This window comes from Crotalus tigris, unplaced genomic scaffold (assembly GCF_016545835.1).
Source record: "Crotalus tigris isolate CLP2741 ecotype Arizona unplaced genomic scaffold, ASM1654583v1 scf7180000017549.6302385, whole genome shotgun sequence".
NCBI classification, from domain to species: Eukaryota; Metazoa; Chordata; class Lepidosauria; order Squamata; family Viperidae; genus Crotalus; species Crotalus tigris.
In genome coordinates this window covers 4129265-4149907 of record NW_024096467.1, presented here as the reverse complement: position 1 = coordinate 4149907, position 20643 = coordinate 4129265, and the positions used below count along the sequence as shown (strand labels likewise).

Genomic DNA, 20643 nt, shown 5'->3' with positions numbered 1-20643 from the left:
ATGTCCATGTGTAGAGCCGTCTCTTGGGTTGTTGGAAAAGAGTGTTTGTTATGACCATCGTATTCTCTTGACAAAATTCTATTAGCCTGTGCCCTGCTTCATTTTGTACTCCAAGGCCAAACTTGCCTGTTATTCCGGTTATCTTTTGGCTTCCTACCTTAGCATTCCAATCCCCCATGATGATAAGGACATCATTTTTTGGTGTTAATTCTATAAGGTGCTGTAGGGCTTCATAGAACCGGTCAATTTCATCCTCTTCAGCACCAGTGGTTGGGGCATAGATTTGGACTACTGTGATATTGAATGGTTTGCCTTGGATTCGAATTGAGATCATTCTGTCATTTTGGGGATTGTATCCCAGTATTGCTTTTCCTATTCTTTTATTGACTATGAAGGCTACTCCATTTCTTCTGAGGGATTCTTGCCCACAGTAGTATACCTGATGGTCATCTGAGTTAAATTCACCCATTCCTGTCCATTTTAGTTCGCTGATTCCTAAGATGTCGATGTTCATTCTTGTCATCTCTTTTTTGACTACGTCTAGCTTGCCTTGATTCATGGATCTTACATTCCAGGTTCCTATGGAGAAAAAATCTTTACAGCATCGGACTTTCCTTTCACCACCAGATATATCCACAGCTGAGCGTCCTTTCGGCTTTGGCCCAGTCGCTTCATTCTTTCTGGCGCTACTAGTACTAGCCCTCTGCTCTTCCCCAGTAGCATATTGGACACCTTCCGACCTGAGGGGCTCATCTTCCAGCGTCATATCTTTTTTCCTTTTAGTACTGTCCATGGGGTTTTCATGGCAAAGATACTGGAGTGGTTTGCCATTTCCTTCTCCAGTGGATCACATTTTGTCAGAACTCTCTGCTATAACCTGTCCGTCTTGGGTGGCCCTGCACGGCATAGCTTATAGCTTCATTGAGTTACGCAAGCCCCTTCGCCACGACAAGGCAGTAATCCATAAAGGGGTGATGAATATTAGAAAGGTATTTTTTGTTTGAATAATAGAATAAGAACTGTATTGGGTTTGAACATGACAGTAGATATCATGGGGGAAAGAGAGGGAATTAGTTTGTTGTAATAATTTGAGATTTGTACTGATGATATTCAAATGTAATGGAATTACTGTGCTCAGCCGCCACGCTACTTTTCAAATATGTAAATATAATATTGTAAAATTAATAAAAAACTTGAAATTGAAAAAAAAAGAAGAACAGACCGAAGGGAAGACAAACATATCAGGACAACTATGGGGATCTGGAATAATAGAGAGACGATTTGCCAGCCCTTCCAAAAAAATGGCGACTGAATGTCTCCTTTATTTTAAATAATATATATAACAACCCGAGGGAGATCTATTTGATGACTTAAAAGCACTGACAGGGAAGGCAAGCTGGCAAAGGAAGAAAGCCAGAATAAGGCTGAAGAAAATTGGGGTTTTGATTTATTAGAGAGGATTTTATATTACTAATTAAAATAGAATATACTCAAATAGATAAGATATGTATTTTGAATACTAGATATTGTTATGAATTGAGATAAAGAAAATTTTGGTCACTTAAAACTTGGAAGTATAAATATTAAAAGTTAAATTTGAATATTGATGGGAAACTAAAAATTGGGAAAAACTAACAACAGGACATTGATTGTCTATACAAATTGAATGTTAAAGCAACTAGGATATGTATAAGCTAAAAATGTATTGATAAATGTAACAATGCTATTTTTACTTAATTGATATAATGAGAACTGTATTAGTTCAAATATGAGAGAGTAGATATTAAGGGAAAAAGAGAGGAAATATTTGATGTGGTAGCTTGAGATTTATACTAAAGATTTTTGTATGTTATTGAATTATCGATTAACCCAACCACGATGTTGCTTTTTAAATACTTAAATGTAAAATTAGAAAATCAATAAAATATTACAAAAAAAGAGATATATTTAGAATTACAAAGCAACTAGTTGTAAATGTGAGGGAAAAGATGGTGGGTTGGAAAGAAAGAAAGAAAGAAAGAAAGAAAGAAAGAAAGAAAGAAAGAAAGAAAGAAAGAAAGAAAGAAAGAAAGAAAGAAAGAAACCATTTAAGCATACCTATTGACTCATATACAGGTGGTCCTCAACTTATGACCAGAATTGAACCCAACGTTTCTGTTGCTAAGTGAAACATTTGTCAAGTGAATTTGCCCCATTTTATGACCTTTCTTGCCACCGTTGTTAAGTGAATAACTGCATAACTAGCTTGTTAAGCTAATAATATAGTTGCTAAGTGACTTGGCTTGTCAGAAGGTCACAAAAGGAGATCACATGACCCCGGGACACTGCAGCCGTCATTAATATGAATCAGTTGCCAAACATCTGAATTTTGATCACGTGACCAGGGGGATGCTGCAACGGTCATAAGGGTGAAAAATGGTCATGTCACTTTTTTCAGGGCTGTTGTAACTCTGAACAGTCACTAAATGAACTATTGCCAGCCGAGGACCACTTGTACGTGTATACAACCAGAGCTATTTCTCCATCACCACTATCAGAGAAAGAGAGAAACTGAGGAAAGGAAAGATGGGAGGGAAGGAATTTGTAGTCTGGATGCAGGATAAAATTAATTGTAACTAGTACATTGAAAACTCTCCTTCCCAAACTATTTTTTTCTTTCATCAAAAATTTCATCAGAAATTTCTCATATTTATCTATAAAATTTCAGTATACTCTTGTAGATGATGGATGAAGCACCTGCTGTTCTTGTTTTTCTTTTTCTTTTCTTTTTTTGTGATTTTATTGTTGTAACTACCCAGAGTTATGTTCCACAGGATGGGTAGTCTATCAATCTTATAAATAAATGAATATTCTCCCTCCCTCGCCATTCACACAGAAGAAATACCCACTTCTTCTATGCAGATTCAGACCAGCTTCTTTCCAAATAGATGAAAAACTCAATTTGTATTTTTATTTTGTTTTCCTAATTGTGACAGTTCCTTTAAGTATTAATTTAGAACATCTGGTCAATATTTTCTGAACAAGCCATTACATTAAAGCAACATTAAAAAGATGAGACCTGGGTTTGAACATAATAAGAATTATTATGTTCTAAATTATTATGTTCTAAACTGCCATTGGTTAGCTAAAATGAGGAATACACTAACTGCAAACAGGCTCTCTTATCTTAGCTTAATAAGCTAAGATAAAATCTAAGAATCGATGAAATAACCGCTTCCCTGCCTTAAATAATTACTAACAGGCAAAGATTTAATTGATGACTATTTCTTCTGTTATATTAATATTAATAGCTGATTGGCTTCCTCCAACATACAGATAGTCTTTGCTTACGGCCAGTAATTTAACAACCATTTGAAGTTATAACTCAGTTAAAGAAAGATATGTAGAATCAGTCCTTGAAGTTACAACTGTTGCATCATCACTTGCAGTCACCTATCCGCATATCAACCAATTGCAGCATCCTGAAGCCACGTGATCAGATTTTATGACTTTTTTTGCAATTTTCCAGCCAAAAATGGCAAAAATGACATGCCCATTGGATAAGTTGGATTTAGACTTACTACCAGGTAATTCACTTAATGAGTGGGTGATTTGCTGAACAAACATGGTGGCCTGCTTAATAGCCACCATAAAAACAGTCATAAAGTTGAGTCCATTCATGTGGTGACTTGACCTATGACAATAATGACTTATGACCAAAATTCCAGGCTCAGTTGTGGTTGTAAGTTGAGGGCTATTTTGTATTAGGGAAATGTAAATTTTATACTTGAAATTTATTCCTGGAACGAGACTTTGTAAACAAACGTGTGATTTAGGGGCCTTTGACTCCCACAGAAACGTGGTTATGTATCAGACTGATTTTGAAAACCTGATTTTACAGCAAGTCTGTTTTATAACAAGGCAAAGGGAGTGAAAAGGAAGTTAATATCTTACCCTCCACACCCAAAATTGTGGATGTTAAGAGCCTTGAAAGAAACACATTTGGGAGGACAAGTATTTGTAAAAATATTCAGAAATGCTCATTATTTTTAAATAAGGAATCAACAAATCAATGGAACAATTTTTCCACATTCTCATTCCCCTGCATTTGATAAAGTGTGTAGAAACAGTTTAAGGTAAAGGACAAAGGTGTTTTTTTTCCCCCTAAAATAATTGGCACTTACTTCATCCCACTCTAAAAGGTAGCTGGTGATTCTTGAACCATTGTCAATTGGGGCCTGTGTAAATAAACATAAGGGAAGGATGGAGAAGGTCATGGAATAAATGTTATTCAAAAAAGAAAAAAAGAAAAAAGAGAGAGCTAGAGAGCAGAAAATTCCAGGACAGGAAGCTTAGATTGGTGGCAGTGCCAGGAAAGGGAAAACAAGATCTTTATGAATCTCACTGAGGTCTTCATGGTTGACAGACTGTTCTTTTTTGAAAGCATTAAGAGTGTAAGAATTCTTGCCTCCTATTAAATGAGGTTGTAACCTGCATCTTCAGTCATAGCAGTTACATGCCGGATTCTAAGACATAAGACGAGGCAAGAGAGCAACATATTTTAAAGGAGCTGGTGTGGTATGGTAATTAAGATGTTGGACTTGAACTGGGAGTACCAGGTTCAAGAGCACTTTCAGCCACCAGACTTCATTTCAAAAAGCAATAATAATAATAATAATAATAATAAAAAAGTTGGAAGGGACCTTGGAAGTCAGACAGGAAACCCTATACCGTTTCAGAAAAATCCAAGGGCTACCTATAGCTGGAAGTGACAAAACAAGATTGCCTATGCCAGAGGCGGCACTCAGAGCCCTCTCTGTGGGCATGCGTGCCGTCACCCCAGTCCTAGGCCTTCATCTGGGTTTTATAAAACCTTTTTGCTTTAGGCCTCTGCCGCTGTGTACAAAAAAAAAAAAAAAAAGGTTCAATCAATCAGCCAATTTCAACTCGTGGGAAAAAAAAGATCTTGCAAAGTTGGAATTGATTGATTGAACTTTTTAGTCCCACCCAGTCTGCTGTTACCACTGCAGCCACGCCCACCCAATGGGCTACACCCACCTGGCACCTGACGATGCATAAGTGGGTTTTGGGTTGCAGTTTGGGCACTCGGTCTCTAAAAGGTTCGCCATCACTGGCCTATGCCATTATACATGATACATTAACTCTGTTATCTGCTTTAAATAATCCCTTATTCTGGTGTCAAACTTGTAGGAGTGATATCTGCAATAGTACTATCTTCTGAAAGATCCTTAATTTACATCACCTGAACATCTGTAGAAAAAGTGGGATATAATTTTTACATATAAAATAAATAAATAAATAAACTTGTATGATGGAGTTCTTGATGCTCTCTGACCTTGGTTCGTTGCATGCAGATGTTTCATTACCCAACTAGAAAAGACTGAACAACAATTTATCTGAAGTGGTGTAGGTTCTCCTGCTTTAGCAGAGGGTTGGACTAGAAGACTTCCAAGGCCCCTTTCAACTCACTTTAAGAACTGTCCCGCTTAGCAATGGAAATTTGGGACTCAATTGTGATTGTAAGTTGATGACTACCTGTAATGCAGAATCAATCAATCATTTTATTTGGATTTTTTGTTTGTGTGTGTGTGTGTATGAATCAGCCAGAGGAATTAGAAGTTGAACAGTGTAAAAATTTAATAAAGAATAATAATTAGCAAGTCTCGGATTTCCTTATAGCTGGAAGGCCAAGATGCTGAGTTCCCCACCTAAAAAATCTTCATCCTTTTAAATTGCCTTGTTTGGATGCAGTGAAAAACAGTTTTTCATATTTTTTTAAACACACAGACACAACGTATGTTCACATGCAGAGAAAATCTATACAGTGTTTCCTAGCTTGACACCTTCAAGGCATAGTGGAGATATACACCTCCAACGATCATTTTCATCTACCTGGCTTAAGGAGAAGAGAACGGAAATCTGAAGAGTTTCAGAAGAGAGAAGACTGCCTACACACACATTTTCTCAAGAGAAGATTTACCTTCCATTGCAAAGTCAAGGAATTTTTGGTCCTGTGTGAAGGTCTGGGTGGAACAGGGCATTCTGGAGCAGAGCTACGGGTGATGAAACTGATGGGTTCTGAGCAAGATCCTTTCACGGAATTGTACATAGCATATATCCTGAAAAACGGAAGAAAGTTTTGTTATTATTGATCTAATTGTGTGAGTTTCACAACATTACTCAATTCATCAAAAGTAGCTTGAAAATGCTCACCTTAATTGGCTTAGAATAAGGACTGTGGAATGAAGTAAATGGCACCTTCTACTTCTAATTTAATTACAGGTTTTGCACTGCCCTCATCAGCTGTATGTTCTGGAGCATCGAGAATCTTACTCCATGCAAGAGTGAAATAAATCACCTACAAAGGTAGTCTTCGACTTATGATGGATCACTTAGCAACCATTCAACGTTCCGATGTAACTCCGATGTTGGAGTTACTTACAATCTGGATTCAAAGTTCTGATGATCGCCCTTTCCCTGCAGTCATGTGACCTCACTTCAGCCACTTGACAATCAGACCACATTTACAGCCAACTGCATTTTCCCCCCTAATTTGCCATTAGGCAAACCCCAATGGTTGTTAAGTGAACGCCACAGTTATTAAGTGCACCAATGGTTCGCTATTGGCACAGTTTTGCTGAAAACTGGAAGTAAATGCCAGTTTTTGGTAAAACCATCCTAAAACATGGGCAGATGATCTAATTTTTAATTAAACTGAATTCCATGGAAAGAGACTGGATGGAAAAAGGAAAAGAACTGGATAATCCTATCTTTGTAGCTGTAAGGAAGCAGGATAGAAATGTTTTAAATAAATGAAATAAAGATGCCAGGTTAGGTCAGATTAAAAAAAAAACAGTACTATGCAACGGATTGAAGGGAAGAAGAACTATACTGTGCTGATATTGGTAGGAAAGGATTGTGGCACCACTGGAAAAAAAAAAACCAGATACCCGCTCCAGCGCTTAAGGGTTATTGCTCAGTTTCCAAAAAAGAATCTTCCAGAGTACACAAAATTAACTGCATTCAAGTCTAGACAAACACTCTGCCAATTCTGAGTCCAGCTAAATTTAGTTTTATTTTTCAAATGGTGATGCCACTATCCCTATCTAACCCCATTGCTAAACTGAAAATGTTTAAAGGTGTCTTTGTCCTTGTGTTTTGAATGGCTCCCCGCCCTGCTCTCTGTATCTGTCTCCTGACAACCTAAACAACAAATCAGAATTTGTCAGGGGAAGCAAGAATTGTGGCATTCTTTAGCAATAAGGCTAGTGACAAGACCCAGTATGCCTTGTACTTTTCATACAACCAATCACATGAGGGTTAATATTTCAAAAAAAATAGCATTGAGCGTTGAAAATGTAGAAGACTATCCTTTGTGGGAAACATTGGAATGCTATTATTTATTTCCACTAAGATCTTGAAATTTACTTGGGTCAAAATATAGTAAAAAGACATGTTGGAAATGTAAATGTAAAGAAAGGACTTTTTATTATTTATGGTGGACATGTGATAAAGCAAAGAAATATTGGAGTAGGATTCATATTTTAATACAGAAAATTCTTAAAGTGAATATAAAGATCAAACCAGACGAATGACTACAAAAGCTGATGGAATTAGAGATGGATAAACTGAGTGTTTTGATAAAAGAAAAGAATTTAAGTACTTTTATTTCTACTTGGAAACCGCTTCTGGACTTTGTGTTTGAGGTGGAAAAAAATGATACTATGATTTTGGGTTTTACTGATTAGTTTGATTTGTTGATATAGAAATGGCTATTTCATACTACTATAGAAATGTAAAAAGTTCAGATTTGATGATAATGCCTTATTCTACTATAACAGAGGGAGTCGGAAGTCAACGCCTTTTTTTCTCTCTCCCCCTTCCCTTTTCCACACTTCTCTTTTTCTCATTCCCCTACCATGGTTCCTCACTATTTGCTTTTTGTATTCTTCTATTTTATGTTTTTTACGACGATGCAGTAAAAGTGCTACATTCAATTTGCCAGCAAATTTGGAAAACTCAACAGTGGCCACAGGATTGGAAAAGGTAAGTTTACATTCCAATTCCAAAGAAAGGCAATGCCAAAGAATGCTCAAACTATTGCACTATTACATTCATTTCACATGCTAGTAAAGTTATGCTTAAAATCCTACAAGCTAGACTCCAGCAGTATGTGGATTGAGAACTTCCAAAAGTACAGGTAGGATTTCAAAGAGGCAGAGGAACTAGAGATCAAATTGCCAACATACGCTGGATCATGGAGAAAGCTAGAGAATTCCAGAAAAACATCTACTTCTGCTTCATTGACTATGCTACAGCCTATGATTGTGTGGATCACAACAAATTGTGGCAAGTTCTCAAAGAGATGGGAGTACCAGACCATCTTATTTGTCTCTTGAGAAATGCTGGTCAAGAAGCAACAGTGAGAACTGGACACGGAACCACTGATTGGTTCAAAATTGGGAAAGGAGCCCGGCAAGGCTGTATACTGTCGCCCTGCCTATTTAACTTATATGCAGAGCACATCATGAGAAAGGCAGGGCTAGATGAATCAAAAGTTGGAATTAAGATTGCTGGGAGAAATATCAACAATCTAAGATATGCAGATGATACCACTCTAATGGCAGAAAGTGAAGAGGAATTAAAGAGCCTCTTGATGCGGGTGAAGAAGGAGAATACAAAAGTTGGCTTGAAACTAAACATTAAGAAAACCAAAATCATGGCATCTGACCCTCTCAATTCCTGGCAAATAGATGGGGAAGAAATGGAGGTAGTGACAGATTTTATTTTCCTGGGCTCCAAGATCACCGCAGATGGGGACTGCAGCCAAGAAATTAAAAGACTCTTGCTCTTGGGGAGGAAAGCTATGGCAAATCTAGACAGCATACTAAACAGCCAACAAAAGTATTTATAGTCAAGGCCATGGTTTTCCCAGTTGCAATGTATGGCTGTGAAAGTTGGACCATACGAAAGGCTGAGCGCTAAAGAATTGAGGCCCCTGGACTGCATGAACCTCGACTGCTCTTTAGAAGGCCAGATCCTGAAGTTGAAACTCAAGTATTTTGGCCACCTAATGAGAAGGAAGGACTCATTGGAGAAGAGCCTAATGGTAGGAAAGATTACGTGCAATAGAAGAATGGGACGACAGAGAATGAGGTGGCTGGATGGAGTCACTGAAGCAGTAGGCATGAGCTTAAATGGACTCCAGAAGATGGTAGAGGACAGGAAGGCCTGGAGGAACATTGTCCATGGGGTCACGGTGGGTTGAACATTGTCCATGGGGTCACGGTGGGTTGGACTAACAACAACAACAAATTTTATGTTATAAGTGAATAAAAATCTTTTAAAAATATATATACTAAAAAGGCCCTTTGTTTTTGGCATTGATAGCAGTTAAACAGTTAGAACAATTAACCAGTGGAACAACCTGCCTCCAGAAGCTGTGAATGCTCCAACACTGGAAGTTTTTAAGAAGAGACTGGACAGCCATTTGTCTGAAATGGTGTAGGGTTTTCTGCCTGAGCAGGGGGTTGGACTAGAAGACCTCCAAGGTCTTTTCTAACTCTGTTATTCTGTTAACAGGAGTTCAAATAATCCTTGTTAAGTTGATAGGATAATGTAAGCTTCTTTTTATGATTCTGGTATATACTCCTGGCTTTAGATGATTATTTGTAATTGGAAGGGGTTTCTGATTATAAAGAGAAATTCTAGAAATATGTTCCTCAGTCTGGCATAATATTCAGAGTGGTTCAATAGAAATCAGTGGGGTAAGATGCTTATAAATTTAGGTTGCCTTAATTTAACTGAGTCTAAGTCTAGACCTATCCCACAATTCTCAGCCTCTGTGATTATTCACTCTGACATATTTATCTATAGTGAATGTTCCATAATAGATTTTCTATTTACTTCTTTCACCCTCCTGAAATGGTTGGCACGATTAAGCCACTATTCAAATGTGAAAAGCTGATTTATTTCCTGATCATAGATACAAAATGTCATTCTTGTTCAGTGTCTTACAAAGAGAAACTGAATGATTGCTTCTGTTTTTTAGAAAGCCATGTAGTGAAACTGGTTCTAATGACTTCATTCTTATTTCCCAGCAATACTGACAAACTCTTCCTGTTTGGTGTCAGAAATGATTATCCTGCAACGCTCCCATCATGCTTAGATGAAAAAGCTTTCAGGATAGAGAGAGAAATCTCCCTTTTCTTCAAATCAGGAAGAAAGTCTTTAAAAAGCTTGAAAAGTTATTCTGACTTTTAAAGGCGTTTCCTTTGAGATTGCAGAGTTGGGGATGATGGAAAGTTAAGGGTTTTCACAGCAATAGAAAAACAATGATAAATTAATATGATATAAATTTAATAAATAAATAAATGATCATGGTTGCTGGAGGTGGCCAGAATAAGGCCAAGGATTGCAAGGAGGCTTCCGGATGCCAAATTTTCTTGTAATGCATCTGAGAATGATGTAAACACCCATTCTAAAAATTTAACCTCAGATTTAGGGATCAGTAGAATTGAAAAAAATTGAGAAATGGCAAAGAGAATCACTTGTCCTTGTCCAATGTAATTTTAAAAAAACAGCACAGCATTTTCACAGCCTTAATTTATCTACTTTATTTACCAAAGATTCCATGCTTTGTTAAGCCTTATGAATGTTGACAAGCCTAAAAAATTTTGTGAACAGCTAAAAAAAAAACCCCTCCATGACACACAGCTGAAAGCAGATAGTCAGTTTGGGACATTTGTCAGCATTCACTTGGCTAAATCCCCAAAGTGAGAAACATGCTTATTTTAAAACATTCACTGCATTGTGATTGTTGTCAGCATTTATGTGGAAATGGCAGGACCCATCAAATTTGGAGCATCTATTATGCTATCTAGAATGAATGTATTACATTATGGAGGCTCACCTGATGTGATATTCTGTTGCAGGCCTAAGATCTTTCAGTTTGTATTCCAATTCTTCTCCACTGGAAAAGAGGCAGAGTTGTATAACAAACAAACAAAAGTAAAAATAAAAGTACTGATTTATCTAGCAAATATGCACTATATATTACGATCCCATCCAACGTACTCCAATTATATACATGATCTCAATCATGAGAATAAATTTTGCCCAATACCAAACGAAAAATATAATCCCAATAATATCTGATTGGGAAGTTACACATGGAGAATATGCAGCTATGGGAAAATTAACAGTAAACCTTCAACAACAGAAGTTTAACCCAATTTAAACAAAATTTCCCGTGAATAGATCATGTAGCATGGTAGACATAATCATTTTGGTTTCTAATAGACCTAAACATTTATTAATATTGTAATAAATAAGTGCATGAAAGGAGGGAGTTAGAAATCTAATAGATTTCCCCTCCTCTTTCTTCACCTATTGGTATTCTACTCATTGTCAAACTTGTTTGTTCTTTTACCCTTTTTAATATGTACAAACAACATAAAGTAATAATACAGTATTGATCTAATGAACTTTTAAATTAGCACCACTGTATTGAAGTAATGTACTATGTGAGTTTTACAACAATATAATAATAAAAATGTGGTTCTCAATAAAAAATTATTCCAATTGTAGGCAAACTGCAGAGGTTTGAAAAGGAAACTATAACAAATATTTCATTGACTTCATAATGTATCTCACATTTTTAAAGATTTTTTAAACTGTTTCTTTTTGTAAATTACTTCAATGGCATTTGAAGAATGATGTAACTGAAGGATTACAGACCTAAAATTATTATTAGTATTAATAAAAATGATTGATGTATTAATTGTATTGATATGCTAATTCTTATGCTGAAACTTCCCATAAACAGTTTATATAAATACAGCAATGAATATAAGATAATACAGGTAGTCCTTGACTTACAACCACAGTTGGGGCTGCAATTTGTGTCATAAGCTATTGTGATCAGATTCAAATTCCAGTAGGACTACCCGATTCTGTGGCAGCTTTGTTCCCTATGTCATCAGTCTGGTAAACTTGCAAGATTCATTTTTCTCACCATGCACATGTATACATAATCCGAACTAGACTGTGTTGTTTCTCTGTGTCATACAATATATGTGGGTATGTGGGTATATGCAAAAAAAATGGTCATATTTATGTAGTGTATATTGGAGATGGTGAACTTTGAGAGCTGTATGCAACAAAATTTCATTTTAATGTCTGCCGATTAGCGCAGGGCTTTTCAACCAGTGGTACGGGTGCTACCTGTGGTACATTGGCACTTGGCAAGTGGTATGTGACCATCTTAGAAAAGTGGTAGCGGGGGAGGGGAATGAGTTGAACCAGTGGCAACACTGCACAAGCCTAAATGAGAGATGGCTGGAGCTGCAGGGCTGTCAGGGCTCAGCAGAAGCGCCAGGATCAGTGCCGCTTTCCTGCTGATCGGCACTTCTTTGGGGCTGTCAGGGTTCAGTGGAAGTGCTAGGATCAGTGCCAGGCTCCATCTGGAGCTCGGCGCTGATCCTGGCGCTTCTGCTGAGTCCTGAAGCACCAATCAGCTGGAAAGCAGCACTGATCCTGGTACTTCTGCTGAGCCCAGAAGAAGCGCCGATCAGCTGGAATGTTGCAACATCTCCAGGGTCTTGTGATTTACATTCAGATGCCTGGCAACTGATTCATATTTATGATGGTCACAGTGTCCCAGGGTCATGTGAAGTGACCAAAACCTGCTGCAACCATCCAGCAGACGGGGGAATAAAAACCAAACACCCCCCCACCCCACCCCTGCTGCCAATCCTCAACAGAAATGCTCACAACAATAAAACCTCGGACAGGAGGAAGAGTGCCGCTGGGCGGGCAGTCTTGCTTGACTGTGGCTTGGGGGGCACTTTTTTCAGTGCCATTGTAACTTTGAACAGTCACTAAGTGAACTGTTGTAAGTCGAGGACTACCTGTACTTTATCACTTTTTTCCCCCTTTTTTTTTGGTCATCAAGTTTTTGACACCTTGCTAGGCGACTGGTGGTACTCGGATGTTGCCATACCCTAAAAGTGGTACAATGGGTGAAAAGGTTGAAAAGCCCTGGATTAGCATACAATTAAAATGGACAATAAAGTTATTCTAAGTGTAAGTGATCATAAATTGAGTTGGACCCCATTTTGCAATCATTTTTATAATGGTTATTAAGCGAATGCCACAATCATTAAGTGAATGTTGGGGTTGTAAGTTCAAACACTTTCTTCCGAATGAGTGTTTTTTTGCTGAAAATCAGCAAAAAATGTCACAAACATGTCATGGGACTGCAGAACACTGCTACCAGTTGTGATTTTAAGTAAGCCAAGCACACGAATTACAATCATGACACCACAGGAATGATGTGACAATTGTAAGTGCAAGGACCAGTCGTAAGTGTGAGGACCAGCCCTTCATTGTCAAATGTTCACTAAAAAAATGATCATAACTTGAGTATTAGTGACATATAAAACAATATAGAAACATTTATTCAACCTGTACATTAGAGCAGGAGTAGGCAACCTTGGCTCTTTTATGACTCGTGGACTTCAGCTCCCAGAATTCCTGAGCCAGCATGGCTCAGCATGGAAACCTCTCCCTTTCTCCTCAATATGGCTGGCTCAGGAATTCTGGGAGTTGAAGTCCACGAGTTATAAAAGAGCCAAGGTTGCCTACCGATGCATTAGAGCAGTGGTTCTCAACCTTTTTAATGCTGCGACCCCCACCCGGTCGTAAGTTGAGGACTACTCAACCGGTCGTAAGTCGAGGACTACTCAACTGGTGCAGCACCGTTTGGCGGGCTCAGCAGGGCAGAGACAATCTGGACAATTCCTATTGGCTTTTGAAAGCCAATAAAATAAAAGGGAGTAGCACAGCTAAGGAAAAGGGAAAAAAAATGGCAGACTGCATTGTTTGCCGACCCCCGTGAAATGGTCGTTTGACCCCAAATGGGGTCCCAACCCACAGGTTGAGAACCACTGCATTAGAGTGTAAGAAGGAAAAACATTCATTCTTTCAAGATCTGGGTGAAGAGATGAATTTTTAGTTCAATCTCCCCTAAATTTCAGGGACAAGTATGGCATTGCCATAGAAAAGGCTGCCCACAAATAGCAATCAAACTGCCTTCCACATCTCTGGATACATGAACAAGGACCTACTGGTATGTGGTTTGAGAGATGCTTCGCAGACATGGAATTTGGTTCTATAAAATACTTCTCTCCAGTACTGTGTATCAGATGCAGCTTTGGGACTAAGTTCAAGAATAGCCACACACATTCATGGTGCAATAATCCAAATATGAAATCTGCAAATGAAGCTACTCTGACCTTGCCCTAGAAACATCAGCCAAAGCTTGTAATAGGCCCTGAATGTTGTGTAGGCCACAACAATGCCCTTAGGAGCAACCCCAAATATCTAGTATCAGAGTAACTATGATCCTTTTTAGAGACTCCCTAGCTCCTAAAGCTGGGAATCTCTCATCTGCAAAAATCTTGCTGGGATTTAATTTCAATTCACTAGTCCTAATCCAGTGGTTAGCCAGTTTGCACCAGTTTGGCAGAACCAGTAGCTAATTTTTTGTTGCCCAGGCCCAGAATGGACTTCTGGAAGTGGCATCCACAAAGAGAACCGGTTGTTCACATATTTGAATCCCACCACTGCCCTAATCCTTCCTATCACTGCATCCAAACCCTGATTTGGGGCATGGATAGCCTGTCCTGATTCAAAGGATATGGGAAAACAGAATCATATCATTTGCATATAGGTAGTATTCAGCTCCAGAATTCCTGAGGACCACCCCATCATGGTTTCATGTAGACATTAAAACAGATCTGAGAACAATGCTAAGCTATCCATCCCTCCGCTACCAAAGAATAAAGGTATATTTATATATTTATATAAATATATATTTATATATCTGTTTTTACCTCCCAGCGAGGTAAAAACAGAGACACTGTGTAGTTCAGGAGATCACCATGGTAACAATATTAAAAAAAACCTGCTGTGCAGGAACAACAGCAGGACAGTTGTTCAAGCAGGAACAACAAGAATTGCATGGGGATCACTCTTCTCAAGCCCTTTGCCCAGAAAATAAATGTAGGAATTCTCTGACTCGGAGGTTAAACATTTCAAAAATTGGCAGAAAACAAACAGATGGACATTTTTGTGATATCAAATAAGAAATTAGCACTCTTCTCATTAAATCAATCCTCTTTAAGAAAAGAGATCAGAGGCACGAGAGAGACCTCATCTTAACAACCATGCTGATAAGTGATCCTTTGATCTAAGTCTTTGCTTACTGCAATGAGTTTGCCTCTTTGTTAAGAATTTGCTTTTTAGAGTAAGTACGTGGTGAGCCAACAATTCATTTGATACAGAAATATACCCGAAAGGCCTGGATTGGCTAAAGAGATGGAATAAATAAGTGTTGGCTTAAGGAGTGGATTGGTTCTGTAAACTAGCTAAATTAAAACTAAATAAACACTACCCCTTAGCAAAATGTGTGAGATTACTTAATGCCATATTTGTAAACATCCCATAATTTAAAAATTGTGCTGAATGAATGGACAAAAAAGGGTTGTATGAACTATCTTACATCCAATGTTCTTTATAACACTTCTGGTTGGGTGATATTCAGCGTATTTCTCTCCTACAGGTAGTCTTACAACCATTCATTTAGCAATTGTTCAAAGTTACAATGGCACTGAAAAAAACTGACTTACAACCAATCATCGCACTTACGACCGTGGTTGTATGGTCATGTGATCAGCGTTTGGGTGCTTGGCAATGGGCATGTATTTACAATGGTTGCAGCATCCCGGGGTCATGTCATCACCGGTTGCGACCTTCCTTGTCAGCTTTCAACAATAGAGAAAGCTGAATTTGCTTAAAGATCCACATGATTTACTTAACAACTGCAGTGATTCACTTACCAACTGTGGCAAAAAAAAAAAAAAAAGATTGTAAAACCAGGCACTTAACAACTACCTTGTTCAGCAGTGGAAACTCTTGTTCCAACTGTGGTCATAAATCAAGATCTATCTGTAGGGCAGAAACAGGATAAGCTTGGTCAACCTGCTTAAGTCCCACGGCTTTTTATTACAATGGAGAGGCACCCAGTTTTTTGAACCGTTTTCAGCCAATTGGCAGTTCTATACATTTCTTTCCTATGTTGTTTTTTTTTCTCCTCCTAGGAGAAATGCACAATAGTTAAGTTGACAAAATCCCAATATTCCAGTTTGGCACACAATGCATTTAGATACTTGACAGGAAATTTTTCCAGCTGGTAAATATCATGGAAAAAACCTCTTGGCAGGTAGGAGGATATGACAAAAATGGGAAACACAGTGATAGTGAAAGGAACTTGGTACTCAATTCTAGAAAAAATACATCTGGATTTATTTCCATGCCTTGCTACTTCAAATATAAAAGATTACATGTAAGATTATGCACATGCAGATTTTTACCTGTAGATTGTTTTGTATTTTCCATCCCTTCCTTTGTCTGATAAGGCAACTTCGTAAGTACACGTATAAGGCAAACCATTGCTGAGTCTGTCTTCACTTGAAAGACCATTTGGAGGAGACCAAGTGAGCAAAACTGTTCTAGCCTGAATGTTTGACACCTTGGGAGATAAAAACAAGATGAGGTTAGTTTTCATGCCAAGAGGCATATTGCCATTTTAAAGTGCCTATATTTGAGGTATCAGAAAAGTTATGAGCTACCAATAGAATACTCAGGGTTAGCTGAGGGTTAAACTGTGGGATCTTTGATGCTCTAACTAACTTCGTCAATACTAGCTAGCAGTGGTGATGTTACCTAGTTGGGTAATGAAACGTGTGCAAGACAACAATCAGGCTCAGAAAGCACCAAGGACCCCAAAGTTATGAATTATAATTGTCGTTCCATTCATCCTGAACCATACCATGTTAAATATTTTCACAAAATGGTATTTTGATCTTGCTTTGATTCTTTTTTAAAAAAAAAAACACACACCCCAACTTCAAAACACGTACTTCAGTTCATTATTGGCCAATGGAAGAGTTTGTGTAGCTTTCACATTTTTTTCTGAACTTGTGTAACATTCTAACACTGATTGCTTTGAGAACCTGACTAATTAAGAGGGCCATTAAATTAAGCCAGGCATCTGTAGAAATATTGCACAATCTCATATTAGATCAATTAAAGTGCCTCAGTTATAATAAAGGACTGAAACGGTAGTCAAGAAGACAGATATTTACAGTGAACATACCATATTTGATCTCAATTAAGGATTTTATGAACTGAAAAAAAGAGAGGGGGGAATATGAGGACAAACGGACATCTGAATTGGATTTCTGGCATTAGGACATATACCAGTACAGCTAAGGAGAAAGGGCTTTTTCCCCAATTCTTTTATTATGGACATATGGTTGCATAACTGTTTTGCATAAATTCACACAGGGATTTGGAACTTAATGTACCATAGTCAGCCAATGTTAAATTGGAATGCTTTCTTTCTTTTATGATCACCAGCTAGGACACACGTACCTCTGTGCAACATATGGCCCAAAAAAAAAAAAAAAAAAAAAAAAGAAACCAAAACATTTTATCCTTTCATGAACTTTAATAATTTGGAGAATCCAAGGAGTAAAATGAATAGTATTCTTATCTGTACAGTAGAAGTAAATATGGAAACTGGAAAGAGGATCAAGTTAAATGCTAAACAGATTGTGCTGCTCCTTTTTACTGAGATTTGGTTTCCTGAAGGTGCTATGTAGAAGCAAAAAGCTGCCTGGTGTCAACACTGCTAACTCTTCTTTGAAGAGTTTCATCTGTCGGAACCATGACACCTGGCCAGATTCTTAAACAGTGATCCATCTCAGCCATGAGGTATGTCTAAGCCCTCCACCAGAAAGGCTTTAGAGGAGATTGCACTGATTTCTGGTTACAGATTTCTCTGGAAAAAGCAATTGAATATGGATATTCATTTTATGAAATTCCCCACAGATCTTACGATTGTCCAACACAGTGACACAAAGCCTTGTAGAATACTGTATTCACAACATTATGTGTAATTTGATGTGTCTACTTGTATGGATCGCTAAGGAAGACTCCATTCATTGGAAATGGGGGGAATCACTAGTATATATGAGATATGTTGCTGATGCACACAATCTATTCTCAAAGATCATTTGACCATTGTGAATACTCGTTGAAAACAGGCAAGGAAAGTCCATCAGAAACAAGTGAGATCTATATTTTTGTGGAGAATTATGGTAATCTGGTTAATTTTTTTATAAGCTTTCTTTTAAGTTCAGAGACAGATTTCATACTATGCAGAATCAAATGCAAGTAGAATATCCAAAGGAACATTTTATTTATGTGGGCATCCATGTTATTTAGTTCTGCACATTAATTATTACTAGTTACATTACAGCAAAAAGGTCTGTTTTCAATTATGTAGCAGATGACAGTTCATCTTGTGTATGTGCCTGTCAAAAATAACATCTTTCAAGTTAAAATACTACTTTAAATCTTCCATGAAACACTTCCAAACCGCCTATTAACTCAAGGCCTGGATTACATAGTGATCGACATTTTTTTTTCTGCATTCTGCGCTTTTTTTCTGCATTCAGGTCAATGAGTAAGTAAAGTAAACGGAATGTTGCATTAATCTTTGACAGTAATTCATTTAATCCATTTCATTCTTTTAAAACCACCTTAAATGGTTTAAGTCATATTGCAAAACAACCTTTTCCCACTTGGCATCCACCAGAAATGCTGATCCTTCATATTCCACAATTGTCAGCCCCTGGTCCTGTTCCCCAAACATTTCAATACTGGCAAGTTGGCAATGCTTCAGAGCCAAAGGAAAGTGAGATTGACATGAACAATTTGTTTTAAAATTACAGGATTATACTATAGTGATTTTTTTTTTTTGGTGCAGCTGCTCTATTTATATACATGATGCAGGATACCTTGCAACAATTGAAAACAACACAATAAGAAATCTGCAGAAAAAAGCAAATAAAATATTACCATATTAAACAAAATTATACTATTGTGATCAGCAGCCAGTATAAAACATTCACAGAATTTGATATAACTATTAAATAGACTCCATATGACCACTGGACCCCACTCTCCAAGCCAGACAGCAAAACCATAACTTCAGAGCTTTTTTAAAATCAGTAGAGACAGATTCTATCTTATCTCCTGGAAGAATGTTCCAAAGGATGGGTGCCATGACAGAAAAGCCTCTGCTGCTAGGCCCCATCAGATGCTATAGATCAGGGGTCTTCAAACTTGGCCCTTTTATGACTTGTGGACTTCAACTCCCAGAATTCCTCAGTCAGCTTGCCTGGCTGAGGAATTCTGGGAGTTGAAGTTCACAAGTCATAAAAGGGCCAAGTTTGAAGACCCCTGCTACAGATAGTCCTCGACTTACAATCATTCATTAGTGACTGTTTGAAAGTACAAAGGCATTGAAAAAAGTGACTTATGACTGTTTTTCACTCTTATGACTGTTGCAGCATCCCTGTGGTCACATGATCAAAATTTGGATGCCTGGCAAATGGGATGTATTTATGCCAGTTGCAGTGTTCCAGGATCATGTGATCACCTTCTGTTATCTTCTGACAATCAAAGTCAATGGAGAAGCCAAATTCATTTAATAACCATGTTACTAACTTGACAAATGCAGCGATTCACTTAATAAGCGTGGCAAGAAAGGTCATAAAATGGGGCAAAGCTCATCTAACAACTGTCTTGCTTAGCAACAAAATTTTGAACTCAACTGTAGTCATGTATCAAGGACTACCTGGATTCCTTAATAGATGGCATCCATAACGTGTCTCTTCTGCCTGACCTGGGAAGATGTAACTGGAGAAGAGGCCTCAGATAATATGGTCCCATGCCATATCCCCCTATCAATGTTATCTTTATCTAAAACAGGGGTCTTCAAATTCGGCCCTTTTATGATTCATGGACTTCAACTCCCAGAATTCCTCAGCCTATCCTGATCATGGTTCTCAGTTAAGGTTTTACCCACTATCATCTGGCAGAATAAAATTATTACTGCTTGGAATAGAAGGGGGTCGTATTACTTGCATGTGTGATGTAGTCACAAGTAAAAGCATACAGGTCATCACAAATGAATGCTAGTAGATGCTTTTCACTAGGCTATTTTCCTACATAATCTTTGAATACCCCACATGTGAAAAGGAAGCTAGAAGTAAAATGCAAGGAATGCCAGATATAATGTTTTATTTATTTATGGGGTGTTTCTATACATCGGCTTGTTTTGAAAAGGCAAATGAGTCACAATCTGGCTGTAGCAATAAACCGTTTCAGATAAGGAATCAGAGTGATGTCATATTAGCATTGTAGCAGTTGTTCAGGCTGAGCAAAAATGATTCTAGGGTCAACTTCTTTGTTGGTCTTTGCTGTTTAGAGTTGCATGGGAGGGGCTCAATGTTTTAAATGGATATTTTTTTGAAAAATAACCAAACGTCACACATGAGTTCAGAAGCAGGGCAGACTATTCTGAAGTAACACCCACTGGAGCTGGTCAATGAGAACTATTGCACTCTCTACCTAATTCCTTAATGACATTTAGTGCTTTTCCATATTTCAGCAGGATGTAGCAATGCTGTATCAGCCACCATGGACCAGAAATTTGAAATCATGGCT

The 20643-nt window shown here is 37.8% G+C and overlaps 1 protein-coding gene across 8 annotated transcripts in view; it reads right to left on the bottom strand.

Moving 5' to 3' along the window:
• The window catches only part of FNDC3B (fibronectin type III domain containing 3B), a 369819-nt gene that overhangs the window by 80254 nt on the left and 268922 nt on the right, over nucleotides 1-20643 (bottom strand). For all 8 annotated transcript variants that reach the window (XM_039338145.1, XM_039338154.1, XM_039338138.1 and 5 more), the window contains 4 exons: nucleotides 16437-16594; nucleotides 10913-10972; nucleotides 5981-6119; nucleotides 4164-4217 (listed from right to left, as the gene is read on the bottom strand). In XM_039338145.1, the coding sequence (XP_039194079.1) occupies nucleotides 4164-4217; nucleotides 5981-6119; nucleotides 10913-10972; nucleotides 16437-16594 (411 nt within the window). The remainder of the gene's footprint in view (nucleotides 1-4163; nucleotides 4218-5980; nucleotides 6120-10912; nucleotides 10973-16436; nucleotides 16595-20643) is intronic.